The sequence below is a fragment of the Micropterus dolomieu genome, linkage group LG18 (genome assembly GCF_021292245.1).
Source record: "Micropterus dolomieu isolate WLL.071019.BEF.003 ecotype Adirondacks linkage group LG18, ASM2129224v1, whole genome shotgun sequence".
In the NCBI taxonomy this organism is placed as follows: Eukaryota; Metazoa; Chordata; class Actinopteri; order Centrarchiformes; family Centrarchidae; genus Micropterus; species Micropterus dolomieu.
The window spans coordinates 32,562,288-32,582,601 of NC_060167.1; the positions used below are offsets into that span (position 1 = coordinate 32,562,288).

Here is a 20,314-nt window from a genome sequence, read left to right on the forward strand (position 1 = left end):
TTAGGTCCATATAGTTTTTTTGTTTCTCATTTATTCGACTATGAATCACGCGGATTCAGTCAGGGGGTGTTGGCTGAAATGTGAGCAGAGAGCATGACTAATGTGATTAGGTGGAAATGTTGGCAGTGTTTGCGGAGAAGACGTCCAACAACAGCACAACAGAATGACACATCATTACTTTGATCATTTGAACCTTGAGGGTTTCAGGCCTTTAATTCAGTCCTGCTTTAAAGGGGTAAAGGTCACCTTGAAAGACAGAAATTGCAATTAATAAGGAATACAAAAGAGCACAGACCTGTCTGGATTGCCTGCTGCCCTGCAACAAGGTTGAGACACTACAGGAAACGGAAACCCATCCTGTTGACCTTCTCTTGTCAAAGTCTGCTAAAACTGTCTATGTGGGAGTGAAGAGCGTGTCAGGGGTGGCTTTCCTCTCTGGGTGGTTAAAGAGAAACTTCAACCCTGGCAGATGATCTGATTTAGTCACCCTCCTTTTGCAGCCTCGCAAATTTAGACAAAAGGCAGAGTTTGTCACTTGCTATTTCTGTCCGAGTGGGAGTGTTTTCATTATGTCTTCCAGCTTTCTAATTTCAGCCTCATAACATCCCTTGCGTCTCCTCCTGGGTTTAATGCCAGCGATGCCATAACGGCCACAATGTGGAGATCAATAGGCAATATTATGTATTCTCCTCCAAAGCCAGGTTGGAGGTTTGGGACACCGTTGGGTAGATAAAAGCCATCAAGGCGTTACATTGAGAAAAGGACCTTTGCGTCCTCCCAGAAACCACACTCCTCCATGTGTGCTCAGCGCTGATAAGGGAGATGGGGTGGAAGGGGTCAGCGGTGGCCGTCCAAAAACCCTAACAGGTTTGGAAAGTGCTCAAGACTGACTGCTGCGATTAGGGAACACAGTGAGCATCTGGCCAAAGCTTTCTAAAAACTTTCTTCTATTTAATTGCATGAGCTAATCGGATGGACGTTTGGTTGAGAGTATAAAAGCCAGAGGAATGTGAACAATAGGGTGTGTTTTTAGTAACACAGATATAACCCTTTGCAAAATAGCCACCACTAATGCTCTGTTAATGTGAATGGATAACAATGAGACACAGTATGTATACATAAAGGGCTGTATGTTTGGTTTTAGGGCAGAAAATCCAGGGTATTGTTGTCTGTTGCAATGTTGTCTGTTTACTGTAGCATCAAACAGACATGTTATTATTACATAGGTGAGTATATCTCTGCATAAACTTCCCTTTCAGGTCTGTTTTTTTTTTTTTTTTTTACATCTGCTGTAGACACTCTATTCATCTGCAAATCTGAGCGCTGGACAGATTTCCTGTGCAGCATGCATAATAGACAAACATCCCTGTTTTTTCTAATCATATCATTTCCTCTTGACACATCACACTACTTCCTGTGGCCAAAAATAGATCCAGCTCCAGCACCCCCTCCCCCCCACTCCTACCACACTCCACATTAGTAGACCAACAGTTTTGATTATCAATTGTTTGTCATTTATCAAGTAAAAGTGTCACCTCAGGCTCTAGGAAATTCTGATGGGAATTTTCAGCACTTTCAGAACATTTTAAATGCCGAACGATTACTCGGTTGATCAAGAGTGTCAACATATTTGAAAATAAGTTTTGGTTGCAGCCCTAAACATCACAACCTGTGACTTATAATGCTCGCAACAGAGCCTTTACCTGTACTCTACACATTCCTTCACTCTGATCTCTTTATTACCTTCAGGATATGTTTCAAATGCAGAATAAAACAGACGTAACCCCTCTATCTGCTTTGTTACATTGAATTAAGGTCCTGCATCTACAGGATTAGATAGCTGTTACGCAAACTTTGTATAGAAACAAATCCCCTGCCCTGTCACTTTTTGCAATAAAGAAGTCACTCCCTCGCGGTGGTATTACGCATGGCTATAAAAATGCCACATTGCTTGAGTGAACGCTCTCTCTGTGAGCATTTTGAAATCTCCCTGCTTGCCTGTGTAGCCATACGTGGTTGGAGAGGGTGCTGCTGTGACTGTGAGCCTCATCAGGGGCACTTAAATCTGTCTGTTAACACCGGCTAACTCACTTGGAAATTACTAGTGAATGAGTTACAGAGGGGGGTGGATGAAGAAACTAGAAATAAAGAAAGACTTGCATTAGGTAGAATCTAACATTTCTAAGGAGCAGTGATTGAAAGCCAAAGCTTAGAAAGGAACAAATTATGCAAATGGTGAACAAAGATTCTTCTTCCGCTGGACGTCCGCCGGCTTACGTGATTGGCCACTGCAGCGAGACATCGGGTTGTGTTTCTCCAGAAGTTGACTCTGTTTCAACTTTTCGCCGCTGCGTATATTGCCAGTCAAATGGGAGGACTGGCATTTTCGGCCTTACTAATCCAAGAAATGCTAAAACAATTACATGATTAATTAATTATCCTATCAACAGGACCTTAATCAACTAGGCTATGTCTTTCGATTAAATGTTGCCCGCCCTGGGAAAGAGGGCATGTACTGATGCATCAACACAAAATTCCCCCATTAGGGCGCAGGCTCACTTAAATGACGAGTTTCCCATTTATGTTTGCCATGCCAAAGCCAAAGACACTCGCTACATGAGCTAAACATCCAGTGGCTAAACCAAGTAGCATGGTTTAGCTAACAGAAAACAACTGTTTCACGACCCAAGCTTGCCCAGGGGAAGTCACACTTTTAGAATTGACGTTTGCTCGTACTAAGATGAAGATCTAATCACGTCTTAGAAAAATGGGACAGCAATGATTTGGTTCGAACCAAAGAAAGTCGAGCACCAAAGCAATAATGTGTACATTACACCCCTGGGTTTATTTGCTGCTTTCTTTTCTATCCTTACATGCTTTAAAAGGGTTGGTGCTTTGTAGGCAGAGGGCTCCTCTTGTGCTCACTCTGCAGCCAGTAATGAATTCAGTCCTTTTGTACCTCTTTCTGACTACTTCCAGATGTGAGGAAAAGTGCCATGACACAGAAGATCTTGTGTGCCCCAAAAAAGAAATTTCTTGCTTTGTTTTGTCATGCAATTTTGATGCAGAAATCATTTCAAGGGCATTGATTTTGCGTGACTACGTGCAACGTAATTACACTCGTGTAGGAGATATGGATTGCATTTTCTGCAAGAAAACAGGAATGTGTGTTCAACAGCCTTGACAGAGCATCAGCCTTTGAAGCGTGGCAGACAGATTTCTCAGCACCTTCTCATTCATCCTAATCTGCGGTTCATCATTGTCCCCCAGCCATGCAGAAAACGAAGTGTCACGCTTGGAGACTGCCCTCAACCCACCTGTCAGATTTCACTCTTCTCTCTCCCCCGTCCGTTTTTATGGCAGACTCTTTGCTTCCTCCGAGCTCAGAGAAAATCCATGCCTCTTGGAATATGCAGTCTTTAGTTGTAAAACCGTTTGCCTTCCACTGTTCTCCCAAATAATACACGCTGAAGAAAGGGTTCTCTGTTCTCCTTTGTGTGACAGTATTCTCTTCCCACGGCTATGACAGCATTTATGTTGAACATTTTGTTATTACAACCAGCCCCATGCAGTGTGCCTATGTGGAAGACAAGTAGATGATGTCTGCCTTCGCTTCAGGCTCCCCTATTGTACAAATGTTTCCTTATCGTAGTGGGAGAGACTCTGCACTGCTGAGTGTATTTTTACTACAGCAGTGCTTGCTCTGCAGAGAGCGCTAATTTTTACAACAGATAAAGGACCTCCTTGCCTTGAGCATGAACGAATAAAGGCCAGTGGGGTCTCACAGAGCAACAGAACAAAAGAAGTGGTTCTGTGTGTGTGTGTGTGTGTGGAGGTAGTGTTAAAATATACGAAGGCATAGATGTCGTGTCTAAGTAAAATTCTTGACCTCGCACCTTGTCTACCTGACAGGAAGATGAATGTGGTGATCTGCTATTTTCTCGAATGCTTCGCTCGTTTCTTCTGTCTTGATTCCTTCCCAAAATGAATTTCTGTGCTGCTGACATGTTCATGAAGTGACGGGCCATTACTGTTCATCAGTGACATGTTGACAGGTGAGGAGAGCTTACATGTGCTGCTGCGCTCTGAGAATGGATGCATTTGTTCACAGGTGGAACAGTATTCTCAGATTGGTGCTCTGACAGGACGGATACAATGATTATTGGTTCATTTACTACTTATTGTACAATTCATCAGCGTACTATGGGGTGACGATGGAAAGATCTCAGCGTTAGCAAACTTTATTAGCTTGTTCGCTGAATGGCTTTTCTACTTGCGCTACTATTACATTGTCTTTTAGCATTTATCAGTATCCTGGAAATGTCACTTGCTTATGCAGTTAGAACAGTCTCATAAGTGTTCACAAACAAAACGTCAAGATAGGTCATTCTTAAAATGGACAAAAAGCAGAGTGATTCATGTCTGAATCTGGATCTGTGCCTTTAATTCACACTCACTCACAGATTTACAGATTTACAAACCATTTCATTTATTTCTGCATTGTGTTTTTCCAAGTTACGTATCTTGACATTTGTTTGTGAATACTTATGAGACTTACTGACCCATACTTGTTGAACTGTTTAGCAAACGTTACACAGTCTCGTTTTACTTTAAATCTTCTAAATAAGGCTGAACAATTCATTTTTTTAAATCAAAATTGGGATACGAAAGAGTGCAATTTGTGAATCGCAAGAGCCTCGATTTTAATTAGTCTATGAATATTAATTAGGGAAATTAAAACAAGCCAAGTTTACTTAAAAATTTAATAAACTGCAACTGCATAATCTGATGTGTTTATTTTTTATGTTAAAACAACATACAGCACATTTGTGATTGTGATATTTAGTTCAATATTATGTGGACCATCAGTACAAACTCTGGGTTTAATCACAATGTTGGTCTGAAATAATTACTGTCTCCAATAGTTCAGTCCTGCCTTTTAGTTCTACAAGTATCTAGAGTATATAATTACCAAAGCATGTTGAACAGCTGAGCTTTGTTCAAATACCTAACTAGAATTGTCATTGTTTATGTTGTCATTGAAATATGTCAGGCTGAATTACAGACTCGTGGATAAGCAATAAGCAAACACATCATTTACCATTTGAATGAATCATGCAATCAGAAAAAAAACGGCGTCGTGGGTTTGAATGTTATCAAACATGAAATCGCTGCAATGGAGCTGATAAATGCAGTGTTTTTGTTCAGTGAAAGAAAATATATATAAGTATACTTCTGTTTCTATGCTTGTACTAGACTGTTAGCGGTTTAATATACTTTTCATCCCTGTTTATTTATCTCTTTTCTTTAGTAAATGGCAAAGTAATGTGGCCCCACCTGTGACCAAGCGCAGACGGGCAGAGGAGGTCATGCACCTGGCTGTGGTGGCCTGTGGGGATCGTCTGGACGAGACGCTCACCATGGTCAAATCAGCCCTTTTGTTCAGCTTCAAGGGGATCAAGTTTCACATTTTTGCTGAGGACCCTTTGGCCCCACAGTTTATAGAAAGGGTAAGAATCCTGCAGCGGCCTGATGCGCAAATGTATATACAGTGCAGATTTTCCCAAAAAGGCACTAGATCAAATGTGATTGCACAGAAACCTTTACACTGTTTGTAGTTTATTTCCTGTGTGTAATCCTTAAGTGAGTCCTCTAATTTAATTCGCCGCATGTTAAACATTCCCCCTCTCTTTGTAAGAGATGATACCAAGATCAGAGCAGTTTTAACTCTGCCTCTCTGACTCATTCCAGTACAGACATATAACCCTTTTATCTCAAGTCTGGGGCACAATACATCACCAAGACACCCTACTTTTTCTCCACTACTTTGTATCACTTCAAAGTCACCTTTGCAGAGGTGCCTGGCATGATTTTGATATTGTAGCTAATAGTCTATTAACATCACATCAACAGAGATAATGCCAAACACTAAACCTGTGAGCTTGCCTTCATGTGTGTAGTGAATTATTGCCATGTGTTGAAAATATTCTTGTGGAATACAGGGAGTCATGGGAGTCATGGCCGAGATAAAAGGGCACATATGCTGGGCATGTACAGCAAGGAACCTATGTCCAGCCATTGTGTTAAGAGACATGGTGAATGTGTGTTGAGGGAGTAAGAGAGGTTGTCCATAATGTCGTTTGGATTTTTTTGTCCTCGTCAGCACAAACCTTGCCAATTGCTTGCAGCGCTCTCACTCGTTTCAGGGCCAAACTATTAAACTGATGATTATGGACGACTCGGCGCCTAACGGGTCGGATAACATAAGGTTCAGCAATGCGCTGTAGACTTTCGGAGGGTGCCTTCCCTTGTTTAGACTATAGATTTTTAATAAAACAACAGCTGGCAGCACATGCACATGCAGAGCACCCCGAGACATGACTTCATTGTTTTAAATGGACGTCTTCATGGCCCATTTAATGTTGATAAGTCTGTGAAAAGAGAAAGAGAGATTCGCTGTCAGAATAATGATTGTTTATAATGGCTCTTTCTCACACACTTACATTACTCGAGCTTAATAATAATAATAATAATAAAAATAACTTTTATATATAAATTATGAAAAATGGGAGTAAAGAGTTTGGAGTGATTCCAAATTCCTGAATGGCAGTGCATATGGAGTGATTCACTTGAAAGCCTGTTTATTAAAGCAATCAGTAAGATCTTAAAATCAATACTACTGATTGCAGTCGAGCCTAGACTGGGGTAATATGGTCTCCGCGAGATTTTTGAGTGAGGCAGGTATTGAGAGAGTTGCAATAGTCTAGATGAGATGAAGTAAAAGCGTGAATTACCTTGTCTGAATCAGCATGAGATAAAAATGAGTTGAAGGAAGCGGGACTGCACAGCTCTCTTTACCTGCCTCTCAATAGTCAGGCCACTGTAAAAAGATATGTTGTGTTGGGCTGCCTGAATAAGAATGTTTCAGTGTGCTTTCACTCAGCTAAGGAAACCTTTTAAGAAGTCCATTAGACACTTCCTCTGTACAAAATGTGATGTGTTGCTTTACTTCCAGCTGAACCAGTGGCGTCGCTCCGTCTCAGCCAAGTTCCAGTACAGCATCTACCCTATCACCTTCTCTGTGGGGAACGCTGACGAATGGAAGAAGCTGTTCAAGCCGTGTGCTGCTCAGAGACTCTTCCTCCCTGTAAGGCTGCAGCATTTATCTTCTAATATCCCCACCATGCATAATGTCATTAACCAGTGTTAAGAAAAAAATTTGATTAAGCCATTTAATTTCTACATGAACAGCATTTTCCTACCATGTATTTTATTCTAGTGCACAGTTCTAATTAATTACCTGTGTGATTATTGATGATTTTACTCCCTTTCTGCAGCATTTACTTAACAAATAAGCATTCTCCAGAGACTGCAGCCAGTAATTTCATCAAGTGAAGGCTGTGCTTGGCTATTGATTTTCTTTTTCTGCTGGCATTCATTGAAGTAACCACCAGCTTACTTACCATGTAATAGACCTATTTCAGGTCAGTCAGATCTATAGGTGTTTTCTCTCGCTGCAAGGCCAACAGTGAACATTCACTATTGACTCCCAGTAGTAGCTATAGACTCTTCCGTACATGTTTTGGTAGTAGATGCAGTAAAAATCTAAATCCACCTGTTCTTAAAAGTGGTCTGCTAAACTCCCAGCCAGGCTAGGAAGTGGGTCGAGTCAACTCAAAACTAGGGTCAGACCTGCACAGACATCTACAATGGGCCTTTTCCACTATGGGAACTTAACGAGCCGTAACTTAAGGTTTTGTAGCCATTGTCATGGCCTCTGCTTTTGTTTCCACTATTCTCCCTCGGGTTATGGGGATGCTTCCTGGAACTAAATCTTGACACTGTAAGACAACTACAGCTCATTTACAGGACATGTGTTTAACTTAGCACTGCAAAGAGGCGTTTCAATATACAGATGCTCTTTTGATTCAGATTTTATGATCTTATGGCCTTTTGCCTCATTTGAGTTGCAGCTAGCAGCCGAGTCCTCTGATTCGCTGTCGTTGTAGAGTAAGAAAGCTGCTTTTTACAAAGTTTGTTGGAAGTCTTCCCATCTACAGCGTAGAGCCCAAAATACTTGCTTCGGTATCAGGATTATCCAATCGGCTCGGCTTTACTCGCTAGTGTCCTCAATTTATATTCACTTAGTTTCCTAACAGGTCAACAGGGCATGCAATAGGTCAAGCTGATAGTGAATTATAAGAACACCCTCTGCTGGACCACAAGGGCAACTGCTTCAAAAGGTCTGCAGTGTTTATAGACTGAAAATGAACATTATTCTATAAACTGTATCATTACAATTTGAAAATGTAATTGCCACTCTCATTGACTCCTCACTGTTGACCTCTTACTGTGGGTGGGGCCCCTTTATTATTTAATAATACTGACATTTAAAAGTCATTACATGGTAAGGTGAAAGAAAATCAATATGTTAGCCCCACTCAGTCTTTTGTTGTCTGTCCCACAGCTGCACACCACATTGAGAATAGAAATGAAGATCTGGCATCTAAAACTGTGTCATCTGTAACCAAATGTTTCTGGTTTGTAAAACTCAGCAGCACAATGTAAAATCTAGAATTAACAAACTACCGGTCCAGATTATGGGAAGCTAAATTAAGTTCCCCTTAAATGCCCATAGGTTACAGTGTTGACCTAAAAGCCTGACCTGAAAACCAGACGATTTTCTAATCATACTGCTCTGAGCAAAAAGTAACTACCTTGGTTAACAGCCTTCCATACTGTTTAATTGACAACACTAAGTATAGTGTAGTATAGTGTTCTACCATAATCATTTCTGTGGCTTTTATAGTACTCACCCCAAAATAGATATGATTTATTCATTTATGGTCATCTTGGATACGAGCTTTAAGAGAAAACCTTGATCCTAATTATGTGGACATTCAGTGTGTTTTTGTGGTTTATAATCCATTAAGCGTATAACCACCGTTTTTGCAAAGCGCCATTTAAAATTGGCAGAGAAATCTGAGAGCTCAGTCCACAGTGGCTATTACTGCATAGCTGGGGATATACACACATACAATTAGGTTGTCTGCTCTGTTTGGGACTGCTGATATTGATTGCTGCTCTGTCACACACACACACCAGCACCCACCCCTCGCTGCAGCCAGCTGCATAATCCAACAAAAACTAACAAGCCATGATCAAACACACTGCAACGTAGTAAAGTGATTTCTTACTACCACCCAACTCCACCTATTGGCTTTAAATGGTTCTGTCTTTATTGACCCTGCACCTCAGACTTAATCATCCCAGTTAGGAGTGTTGGAACTCTACTTCAGGTGCCTGAACCTCTGTCTGTCTATCAGTATTGCATATTCTGTGGCATATTGTGACTGGCACAGGTCCACTGTGGCAGCATGTGCTAATACATTATATACTCTGTCCATATTCTGTATACTGGAAAGTCCCTATGGCTGAAATATAGTTGAAACTCTCATAGTTTCTCAGCTCTGGCTGGTGGTGCAGAGTAAAAACCAAATCTAATCTCAGCCAAACACCCTGTAATTCTTCTGCCATGCATTGACAGCACAATTCATCAGTAGATATAAGAAGTAATTATCTCATGTTTAACTCATCTTATTGTTCTTAGCAGACAGTTGAAGTCAGCATTTTCTCTTTCCACTGTGGCCTAACTTCTGTGTTTGATTATCTAAGATGTTCTTCCACAGATCACCTCTATCTTGCTACTGAATTATTATTTTCATCTAAGGTTGTCAACTCGTCTGAAATCCTGGCACTGGGGAAATTGTTCAATTTGGAACTATATTGGAAATCCTTTAAATCACATTTTTTCCAGACTGAAACATTTTGGTGATCTGCTCTGGACTGAACCTCTTGATGCTGTCTGCATTATTAATATTAGATATGCACCCATATGGAATTTCATTGCCATTAATAGCCAAGAATTACCTATTTTTCTTGTGGCCAATACCAATACAATAAACAATAATATTATTCTTACAAATGCAAAAATGACATAGTGTTTACCCAGGTCTCCTGCTCCTGGGATGACTGGTCAGTGCAGATGTCATGATAAGGCTGAGCTGCCTCCCATCTCCTGGGAGACCAAGGTCGGAAGATAGGATGTACTCAACAGACTGGATAGATTGTCTCTCCGTAGAATAATATGCTCTATGTGACCTAAAGAGACATAAAACGTGAATTAGATTAACTTAGGTAAGCATAGTTTCTTGTTTAGCTGGGTGAAGAATAACCAAATTTGGACACACAGTGAATCTCAGTAGGTCTAGTCGGGGTTAAATACTCCCCATCAGGAAGTGTCCTTCAGAATTTGGTGGCAGTACACAGTGATTCACTTGTATTGCTTATCTCTGTTCTCCTCAATGAAACTTCAAATAAAGCGTCTGGCTCACTCGACAGCAGTTAAGGTAATCTCTCTATGGCAGCCATGTTCCCTTGACTACTGGGCTTGGTGGCTTTGTAGCAGCACAGCTTACTATACAACACTGAACACCCTAACTTGTGAATGGATGGGGTGAATGAGGGGGTGACTCCTGGATGCTCGCCGTCTCCCCCAGCCTCTATCTCCTGTTCCCTACCACATACTTAATTTCATCAAACTAGTGGATTCTGTTCCTGGACAGGTTTGCAAGAAGAGCAGGTTTACATTGTCACAAGTTTGCTACATTTTGCGCCAAGCTAGCAGTCGGTCCACCACTTTGATCCAGACCGAAATATCTCAACAACTATTGGACTGACTTCCATGAAATTCTGTACAGACATTCATGGTCCCCAAAGAATGGATCCTACTCACTATCATCATCTTTTTCTCACCATGCAATTTTTTGGTTTTGAGTGAAATGTCTTGTGTTGAATGGATTGAATGGTGTTCCCTCAGGAAGAATTTTTAGTAACTTTGATGATCCCTTGTTTTTTCATTCAACGCCATCATCAGGTCAAATGCTTTATTTGTCCCGCACTTTTACTTCTGACCAAATACCTGCATAACTAATGACATTGCCATCAGCCTCAGCTGTACTTTTTGTTTTGAGTGTGGAACATACCACAGACTGAATGCCATATGTTAGCATGCTAACACACTAAACTTAGATGGTGAACATGGTACACATGACACTTGCCAAACATCAGCATCATCAGTTAGCAGTATCATTGTGAGCATGTTATACTGATGTTAGCATTTACCTCAAGACACTGCTGTGCCTAAGTATATCCTGGACATGGAGCGACTAACATGGCTTTAGACTGTTACTGTAGTTAAAATACTGAAACTGCAGGGTTTGTTTGATGTTGAATCCCACTTCCGCCCCTCTTAGACATTTAGTTGATCTGATCTGAATCGAACCTCTTGATGATTTCTGCATACTTTATATATATATGTTTTATTAATATGTGAGTCTGTGTTTGGGAAAGCAAGCTGCGAAAGGGGAGGTACATCTTACAGAGAGTGTAGTAGGACACCATTAGAGAAATCCATATAAAAAGTGTTTGAGACCATTTACCAACAGCAGAGTAACATTGTCACAATTTTTAGGTATTTAATTTTTGAGCATTACGTTGTGTAAAAATGCCAGTTCTAGTTTAGGTGACAGATTGAGGTCATAGATTTTCTAATGATGACTGTATTGTGTCCTCCTAGGTCATCCTGAAAGACGTGGACTCGTTACTCTATGTAGACACTGATGTGCTGTTCTTGCGGCCCATGGATGATATCTGGAGTCTCCTAAAGTCCTTCAACAGCACCCAGCTGGCAGCAATGGCCCCAGAGCACGAGGTCCGAAAGATCGGCTGGTACAGCCGTTTTGCACGCCACCCGTTTTATGGAGTCACAGGGGTCAACTCTGGTGTCATGCTGATGAATCTCACAAGGATCCGCAGCACAATGTTTAAAGTAAGGTCAAAACATAGTCATATTTTCTCACACTCTGATCAGTTGAAAGCTAAAGCGAGCCGTGATTTCCCTTTTGCATTCTGAAGGGTTTTTTTACACACAAGTCACAGGCTGAGTGCTCTGAGTGGGCTGTGATTGAAGCTTTCTGATTACCACGCTATCATCACAGACTTCTGCCCTCAGAACTCAATTTAGCAGCTCTCTAGCTCTTAATACTGCCAGCACATTGCAAATGGAAGTATGAATTTAAATATGCTCCTCCTTTGATGTGTTTTTTTTTGGGGGGGGCGGGGGGCTGCTCTTAAGTTGTTTGCCAGTGAGCATTGTTGTTTGGTGTTTCAGAACAGTATGATCCCCAGTGGCTTGTCATGGGAGGATCTTCTACATCCACTCTATCAGAAGTACAAGAACCACATCACCTGGGGAGATCAGGACCTCCTCAACATTATCTTCCACTACAACCCAGGTGCAATCATTTTTACTGGTGTACACCTACAATGATCATAGAAGATAATTTTATCACCCACAGAAATAGGCTTAAAAGTGCTCTACTGAAGGTCCACAAAAAGCATAACCAAAGTATCAAACGGTGTACTTAAGTCCATTTTGAATTACTAGTCTGTACACTTTCTACACAGCAGTTTTACACTATCAACATGTTCACATAAATTCTGTACATAAGGAACCTGGACCAGTAAACACGTGAGGCTGTGACTTAAGGCAACAGCAGACTTCAGCTGCAGACTGAGTTCCAGCTGCAGCAGCCAGATGTGGGCATTAAGAGCCAATGGAGAGCTGGCATCGTCGTTGTCTGCTTGAAAACACAGTCAATGAAGTGCTTGTTTTACGTGGTATGGTTTTGAGCTCTCTGCTATCTCGGGAGAAATATTCAAGTTAGTCCATAATCATTGTTCTTGTCTGTTTTTGTTTGTTCTGTAAGTCTTAGAGCTCTCTTCAGATCAGGCCTTGCCGGAGTTTAAGGGGAATCTGGACCTGACATTTAGATTAATGTGTTTTTTAAGTAAAAATGGAAAAAGTCTGTATATTTGTAAATTATGTTAGACATTTTTTATCCCATAGGGCTTATTAAATATACTACCGTCTATATCACTATAATGGGTTCATATGCACCTTTATTTATCAACAGCTGTGCTTCTTTTTTATGTTTGATGTTCAAATATGCAGCATGTACACATTCCCCCCTTGCAGCTGTTAGTGTTGTAATCATCAGCGCTGAGCTGCTGTACCGGAGCAGTTGGAGGTTGATTGCTTTGTTCAAATGTACCTTACAGTTTAGTTTGTTTTCAGTGGTCTTTAGTTGCTATCTTTGTTTAAGTGCAAATAAATAAATAAATAGATGGGAGGAGAAACAATCAGATTGGCACACTGTACAGAGGTGTTGACATTTTCCTAACTCTGTCCCCAACCACTCAATTTTACATCCTTTAGTCTTTTTTCTTTATAATGTTTGTGTTGTTAACGTGTGGGACACGAGCCCTCCAGAACACAACTGGGCTGTGTGGCAAAAACTGCCACAGTCACATGACATCCAGAAACATGTTTTGCCATACACAACCATTGCTATGAAAAGACTTTCATTTTTTATCACATTTTGAACCATGAGGTGCAGTATAATCTATTCATGAATTTTGAGTTTTTCCTGCGTGTCCAGTCAGCCATACAGAGGAAGACTAAATCACATCAGCCTTTGAATGCAGAAACCTGAAAAACTATTGCTGGGTATAGGCTGGATGAAGAACTTTCTTTAGAATGAATAGGGCTCTACCCTCAAACACTGCATCCATATGGATTCATTGATGTGTGCCTGTGTGTTGTTTTTTTCCCCCCAGAGTGTCTCTTCATCTTTCCCTGCCAGTGGAACTACAGGCCAGATCACTGTATGTACGGGAGTAACTGTAAAGGAGCTGAAGAGGAGGGTGTGTCTATTCTTCATGGCAACCGTGGAGTGTATCATGATGACAAGCAGCCAGCGTTCAAAGTAGTCTATGATGCAATACGTGATGTAAGTATCTCCATAGGATGTTCAAGTTTTACTGAATATACATATAGAATATAGCTGAATATATAGAGAAGAGAGGCCTATGTTTAAACTGCACACACACTGGGAGGTGGTTGATCACTCAATAACATGACATTAATGCACTATTTAATTAGTTGTAGTAAAAACAATACAGTTATATAATAATAATAATAATAATAGTAATATACATTGCTTTCCATTATAATACTTCCAACCACCACTGCAATTATTACACTACAGTTGTATAATAAAAAATGTTGATTTCTAAGTCCAATTAATTTCCGTTGGTCATTACCTAGGAAACAACAGAAACATTTTAATTCATGTGTGTTTTGAGAATATTTCAAACAACAGACAAAACAAAACAAACAAAACACGGACGGAACTAATCACATTGACGATTGCTGCATTCCATTTAGGTGTACCAGTTCCAGGACTAAGGTGTTATCCATCTTTAAAGTTGTTAGTTACACCTGCGCTTTCCCTGCTATGGCGTATCAGCTGTGCACTGGGTCTACTGAGGTTGTGTACTGGAAGAGTAATATAATGGATAGTATTAAAAGATATATGTTTATTTTGAGTAATAGGCCCAACTTAGTATATAACTGAATATGATTTGTTAGGGATTTATTAAATCGAAGGCCAAGTTATTTAGAGTAATTATAAGTATTATGTGCAGCTAAAAGTTTTCTATAAACATTAAGACCTATACAGATAAATTCCATACATAGCCCTTCAAATTTATTCAAACCATATATGCGCAGTGTAAATAAAGACTGTGAGCAGGGGGAAACTGCTAGGCCAGCCCTATCAAAATTTAAAAATATACACATCTCAAAAACTGAAAAGTTGTTGATATTAATCCTTTCAACTATCTCTAGGTAATGCAAAGAAGGATATTTCTGTATCGTCCTTTAGCAACTTCAGTTCAGAAAAAGAGAGCTTTGAGTATTTTCTCTGTGATACAAATTCTCTCTTGCTTGCATTAAATAATCTGGGTCAGCTTTTAAATTTAGAATTTGTTTTCTCCGACAGCAGAGTCAGCTTCCCCCCTGCTCTGCCGAGATAAGCCTCTTAAAGACGGGCTGGGTCATAATTTATGATTAATACAGAACACCACCACCTCACCACACCCCTGCTGACGGAATTTGTAAATACCATTCAGTCTGGGGTATGTTCCATTAAAAAAAAACCGATCACACTGAAACAGCGTGGGGATCAGAACTGACACAAGACAATGTCTCTGTTCCTGCAGTTTCCCTTTGAGGACAACATGTTCCAGTCGCTGTTCTTCCCAATCCAGACCAAGTTCTTGGACACAGTCAACACCCTGTGTGGTCGGATTCCTCAAGTCTTCCTCAAGCAGATAGAAAAGACCATGAGGAAGGTGTTTGAGGACAAAGTGATCCGACACGTCAGACCGCACAAATAACATATTTTTGATTCCCTGGTATATCTGAAAACCCCAAGGACCATCTTTCTGTGGATTATGTATCATACCAGTGTCTCCCAGATTGAACTGTCGGCTCTATTTTTGCAGTGTACTCAACACAGAACACTTCCTGGAATGATCTTATGAACATAATGATCCTCTAGTGATGGGATGGGTAATAAGCCTATGTATACAGAGAAGCATACAGTGCTGGTCAGTGATGCCGTAGAATAGGTTTGCCTTATTGCTGTCTTAAACTTTTCAAATCCCAGTTATGTACAGTGGTGAAATGTAGCATGTATGTATGTTGGAAAGCTACAGTGAACAAAAAATGACTGCATGAATTTTTTTTGTGTTAAGAATTATGAAAATATCAGCTCTTCATCTCAAGTGTAGGCTAAAAGCAACATTTAAGGCATAAGGTGTGTGTCAACCGAGCATTTAACAAAGTATCGACATTTATTTTTCATCCTGAATATGGTATAGACTAAACAAAGTCAACTTTGGACTTACTACTTGAAGTTGTAGATATGTAAACCACTCCTCTAAAATCATGTGAATGCTTTACCAGCAAATAACTTGAAATGTGAGCCTGTGTGAATGAGAAGAGTTCTGGTCTGTTCTGCAGTTGCCAAATGCCACTGACAGTATTAAATACAGCACAACAGAGGAAATATGGACCTTTATGTTACGCACCGAATGTTAAAATGCACTTTCAGAATGATATTAGGACTGGATTGTTGTTTGCACACAACACGTCCACATTAGTCTGTCTGTCTCTAGTGAATCAAAACCAAAAGCATTTAAAAATAGTAACATACTACAGCTGATTACAGTTGCAATCAGATGAGCACCATGCAAGCATGCAAAGCTTGGTTCAGGGGTCACTCCTGGAGTGTCCTTGAGTGGCCATTAGTGAAAATCTTTAGTGGGATTTGTAGAAAGGAAGAAAGGAGTGGCAGCACGGAAACCAAAGAATATTAGTGAGCTGGAAGCTTTTGCACATGAGGAATGGGCTGAAAGTCCAAAAGAGAGGTGTTAGCAGAAGCTTGTGAGAAACTACCAGAAATGTTTAGTGGAGGCCAAAAAGGTCAAAGGATGCTCGACAAAATATTGACTTTGGAGATGAATGATTTTGCTTATGGGCCTTTTGGAGAATATTTTATTTATCTTTAGTACTATTATTAAGTCCAACATTATGTTCTCAAAATGTATTATTAAACTTTCTGTTTACCAAGGCCTTAGTTGACATGTTAACATTGAATTTTATTCACATCACTAGAATGTCTTGCCAGGTTAAGGGGGTTGAATGATTTTGAATGCAACTGTATGTGCCATATAAATATTCATGTCTGCCATGTTTACTATTACAAGATAATGAGTTGTATCTGTATGTGTTTTGAGACGGTATCTTAGTTTGTAATATGATGTATGGTCTGTTGTGAACACATGGGTCATATGCTTTTTAGCAGCATTACTCATGTGATGTAATGATCTAAATATATCGTTCAAACTGGAAACTGAAAATGGCTGTACAGTCAACATGGGTTTATAAATAAATCAATGCAATGTACTGAGTCTCATCTACACATATATGCAATTTATGAGGATTGAAATATACCAAAACAATCCAGTTACATACAATTCTCACAAGTGTATATTAATTGTACAGCGAGGTAAGACACATTTTATGTTGGTGCTTGACCAATAGTAAAGGTAATTTCTGTCTCACAATACTAAAGTTTTGCCTTGACACAATCTTCTGAGTTAGATTTAGTTTGGTTTGATACCATGATAATGTGGTAGTTGTTTTAAAACATTACTTTAACTGAACTTACCTGTATGTGTTTTGCCAGTGGCTGATAGTTGTTTATAAACTATTTTTTAATTTTAAAATTCACATTATCACAGATAGGCAGATGTGGGAGGGAGCACAGTAGTGTAGGCTACAGATGTGTTAACATGCATAGGATATCTGTAGATTAAATAACATAACTCATATCTCGCATCTGTGCACTTCATTATACCTCTTAACTGATTTATTGCTATATTATCATTATTTGTTTGATTATATTTGGTTATTATCAAGTATTATCTTTTTTTTAAGGTATTTTAAAGGCAGTTATGTCATATGTCTCTGTTGCTCAGAGTGCCCAGTGCAGTGCCTTGTCTGTTGCTGAGCAGGCAGTGACCTCACGGCGCCATATTAAAATGCTCCCTCCTCTTTCCCTGTGAGATCGTAGCTTAGCAGCAGCAGCTAGCCACCAGTCAGATTTTTACATCCTCAAGACTGACAGAGGGCAACGACGTGATGGAAATTGACTCGCTTCAAGAGGCGCTCAGAGGTCACTTCACTGTATTTCGATACTTGTTGTGTTCACGGAGATTAACGTTATGTGTTTTATACGTGTGCTTTCGTAATTGTAAGATTATAAAAAAAAAGAAACCGATTGTATCTCACAAGCTAATGTTGCTAGCTAGCTGCTACTCAGGACAAGCTAACAGGCGGTTTCACGGAAATGGTTAGCTGCCTGTCCAATTCGTTAGCCAGGCAAGAAAACTAACTAAAATATAATGGTTTTCTTTAACCGTTAGTTACTTCTGGACGTACATGCATTTCCCTTCAGTATTTGACAACTTGCTGACAGATATTTTTGGCTTAGATGAAGTAACTGGCCGGTGTCACCGGCTATCGGTAGACTACTGTTTGCCGGCTACGCTGTTGCGGCTAACTTTACATGCTAGCCAGTGCGCTAACCTTATTAGCGCCCGCTACGTTATGTAAATAGCTAATGTTTATTAGACAATGTGATCGTTTTCCGCCAAAGTGCATTCGGAGCCTTGCTAACGAGCTACATTTAGTTGGCTAAAGTAGGTAATCACTGCAGGTAGCCAAACAACTATGCTATAAGCATGGATATCACAACTGCAGGTTAAGCTAGGTTAAATAAAAGCATGTTCTCTGAATCTCAGGTCAAGCTATGCGTAACGCGTTGTCAGTCATAGTATTCACTCGTGGTTTATTTTCTCTCCCTCAGATTTCGATAAGACCGCAAAGAAGGAGGCATGTCCTCTTCTGGAACAGTTTCTATGTCACATTGCCAAGACTGGAGAGACCATGTAAGTGAACATTGCAGGCCTGACATCCCCCCTCTCTCCTACTACAACACACACTTCATTATTTCTTTTTGGGAAACTCACTGTAAGTTTTTTTTTTTTTTTTTTTTTTTTTTTTTTAAATAGATTTGCCAATGGATAATTTTTGACAGGGGATATATATATATATATATATATATATATATATAATGACACTGAAAAAAAAAAATATAACTATATTGTCTCTTAAATAAAATGTTAGAATAGTATGTAGTCACCATCCATAGTATTCGTACAGTTTTCCCTGTATTCTAATGTGTTTTGCCGGATGTGTTGAGCCTTATTCTGCCTACTATTTTCCTCTAGGGTTCAGTGGTCTCAATTTAAGAACTACTTCCTGTTTAAATTGGAGAAGGTGATGGATGACTTTAAAGCCTCCGCACCTGAACAAAGAGGTCCTGCAAATCCCAACGTGGAGTCCATTCCATTTGAAGATATGAAGGAGAGAATCTTGAAGATTGTGAACGGATACAATGGGTAGGTGTCCTCTAGCTCACCTTGTTTGCTGCACAGATATCTGTAGACTATAACATAATTATTATGTCCTGTGTTGACTGTAAAATGCTATTGTACTGCGGATTTTGTCGTCTTTTTTACATTAGTAGCGTACTTCGTAAGGCTTTTCATTGTGACTCAAATTGTATGGCAAGGTCTGGCTCCACTGATAACATCGTTTAAATCTGTGTGTATTCGATGTTGCTGGAGTAATGTACTCTTCTTTTTTTGTTTTTTGTTTTTTGTTTTTTTTTCTCTGTGTGGGCTAAAGACCAGGAATGTATCTGAAATCACTCCCAATTTACTATGTCGTGCACTATATATTTACCCAATTTTATTGAGTGTCTGAATTCTTAGTGTCAAATTGTCCTACATAGTGCCCTGCAATATTCCTGCAGTTGAACCACTAAATATCCTACAATACAATGCGTTTTATAGTAGATGCAAGAATGCTGATACTTAACACCTGTCAGTGGTTGTGCAAAATAATGATGAATTATAAATGTCATAAATCTCAATTTATTTAAGCTTAGGGCTGTCGCGATTACCGCAAAATGGTGAAGGGGGTGGTGCCAGCGACGCAAAGGCAACGCAAAGGCCTTTTGCCTTCAATGGGGCGGCTGTGGCTCAGGAGGTGGAGCGGGTTGCCCGTTAATCGGAAGTTTGGCGGTTCAATCCCCCGGCTCCTCCAGGCTGCATGTCGAAGTATCCTTGGGCAAGATAAATTGCCCAAATTGCCTCTGGTGGCTGGTTCCGCCAGTGTATGAATGTGTGTGAATGGTGAATGCATACTCATGCGAGGAAAGCGTCGCGAGGATTAAATACGCATTTGGTCTGAAAGCACCATAACTGTTAGAGGACAGATTACCATGTGCTGTACGTGAACTTGAAAGTTGTAAGTGTTGCCATGTGTCCTGCCGTCTCTTTCAATTATTTTGTTGTTCCTCAGACGCCTTTTTGGAGGAGGATAGTGACTCGTCTGTATAAAAACATTCGTGAAGATCCTTCCGTTTCGTTCAAATACAAGATTTATTACGTTAAAAACTAATTCTCTGGTTGACTTTCAACAGAACCTCTTAAACTTACACTACTCTCACATTGTGATACTGAGGGACAGTTGAGAGAAACTGAACGGTAAGCCTCATTTGAAGCTCACTAACGAGCGTACTGTGTCGGATGCCTGCAGCTGTTTTTCATGTTGCTTTCTGTGGAAACTTAATTATATCATTAACGTTACTACAGTGCAGTGGTTGGTTACGGACAGCCCATTCTGCTTCGCACCTGTGTGTGAGTGTGTGTG

General features: G+C 40.1%; 2 protein-coding genes across 2 annotated transcripts in view; both read left to right on the top strand.

Annotated features, from left to right (window-relative positions):
- The window catches only part of gxylt2 (glucoside xylosyltransferase 2), an 18,925-nt gene extending 1,989 nt beyond the window's left edge, over positions 1 to 16,936 (top strand). The window contains exons 2-7 of the mRNA XM_046075759.1: positions 5,312 to 5,510; positions 7,016 to 7,147; positions 11,639 to 11,890; positions 12,233 to 12,356; positions 13,741 to 13,913; positions 15,187 to 16,936. Of these exons, the coding sequence (XP_045931715.1) occupies positions 5,312 to 5,510; positions 7,016 to 7,147; positions 11,639 to 11,890; positions 12,233 to 12,356; positions 13,741 to 13,913; positions 15,187 to 15,363 (1,057 nt within the window). The 3' untranslated portion in view covers positions 15,364 to 16,936. The remainder of the gene's footprint in view (positions 1 to 5,311; positions 5,511 to 7,015; positions 7,148 to 11,638; positions 11,891 to 12,232; positions 12,357 to 13,740; positions 13,914 to 15,186) is intronic.
- A 618-nt stretch (positions 16,937 to 17,554) lies between these two features.
- On the top strand, positions 17,555 to 19,659 carry LOC123987272 (serine/threonine-protein phosphatase 4 regulatory subunit 2-A-like). Its single transcript, XM_046076004.1, has 4 exons — positions 17,555 to 17,708; positions 18,402 to 18,483; positions 18,826 to 18,996; positions 19,286 to 19,659. The coding sequence occupies exons 1-4, from the start codon at positions 17,675 to 17,677 to the stop codon at positions 19,353 to 19,355; spliced, it is 357 nt and encodes a 118-aa protein (XP_045931960.1). The 5' UTR covers positions 17,555 to 17,674; the 3' UTR covers positions 19,356 to 19,659.
- The last annotated feature ends 655 nt before the right edge of the window (positions 19,660 to 20,314 follow it).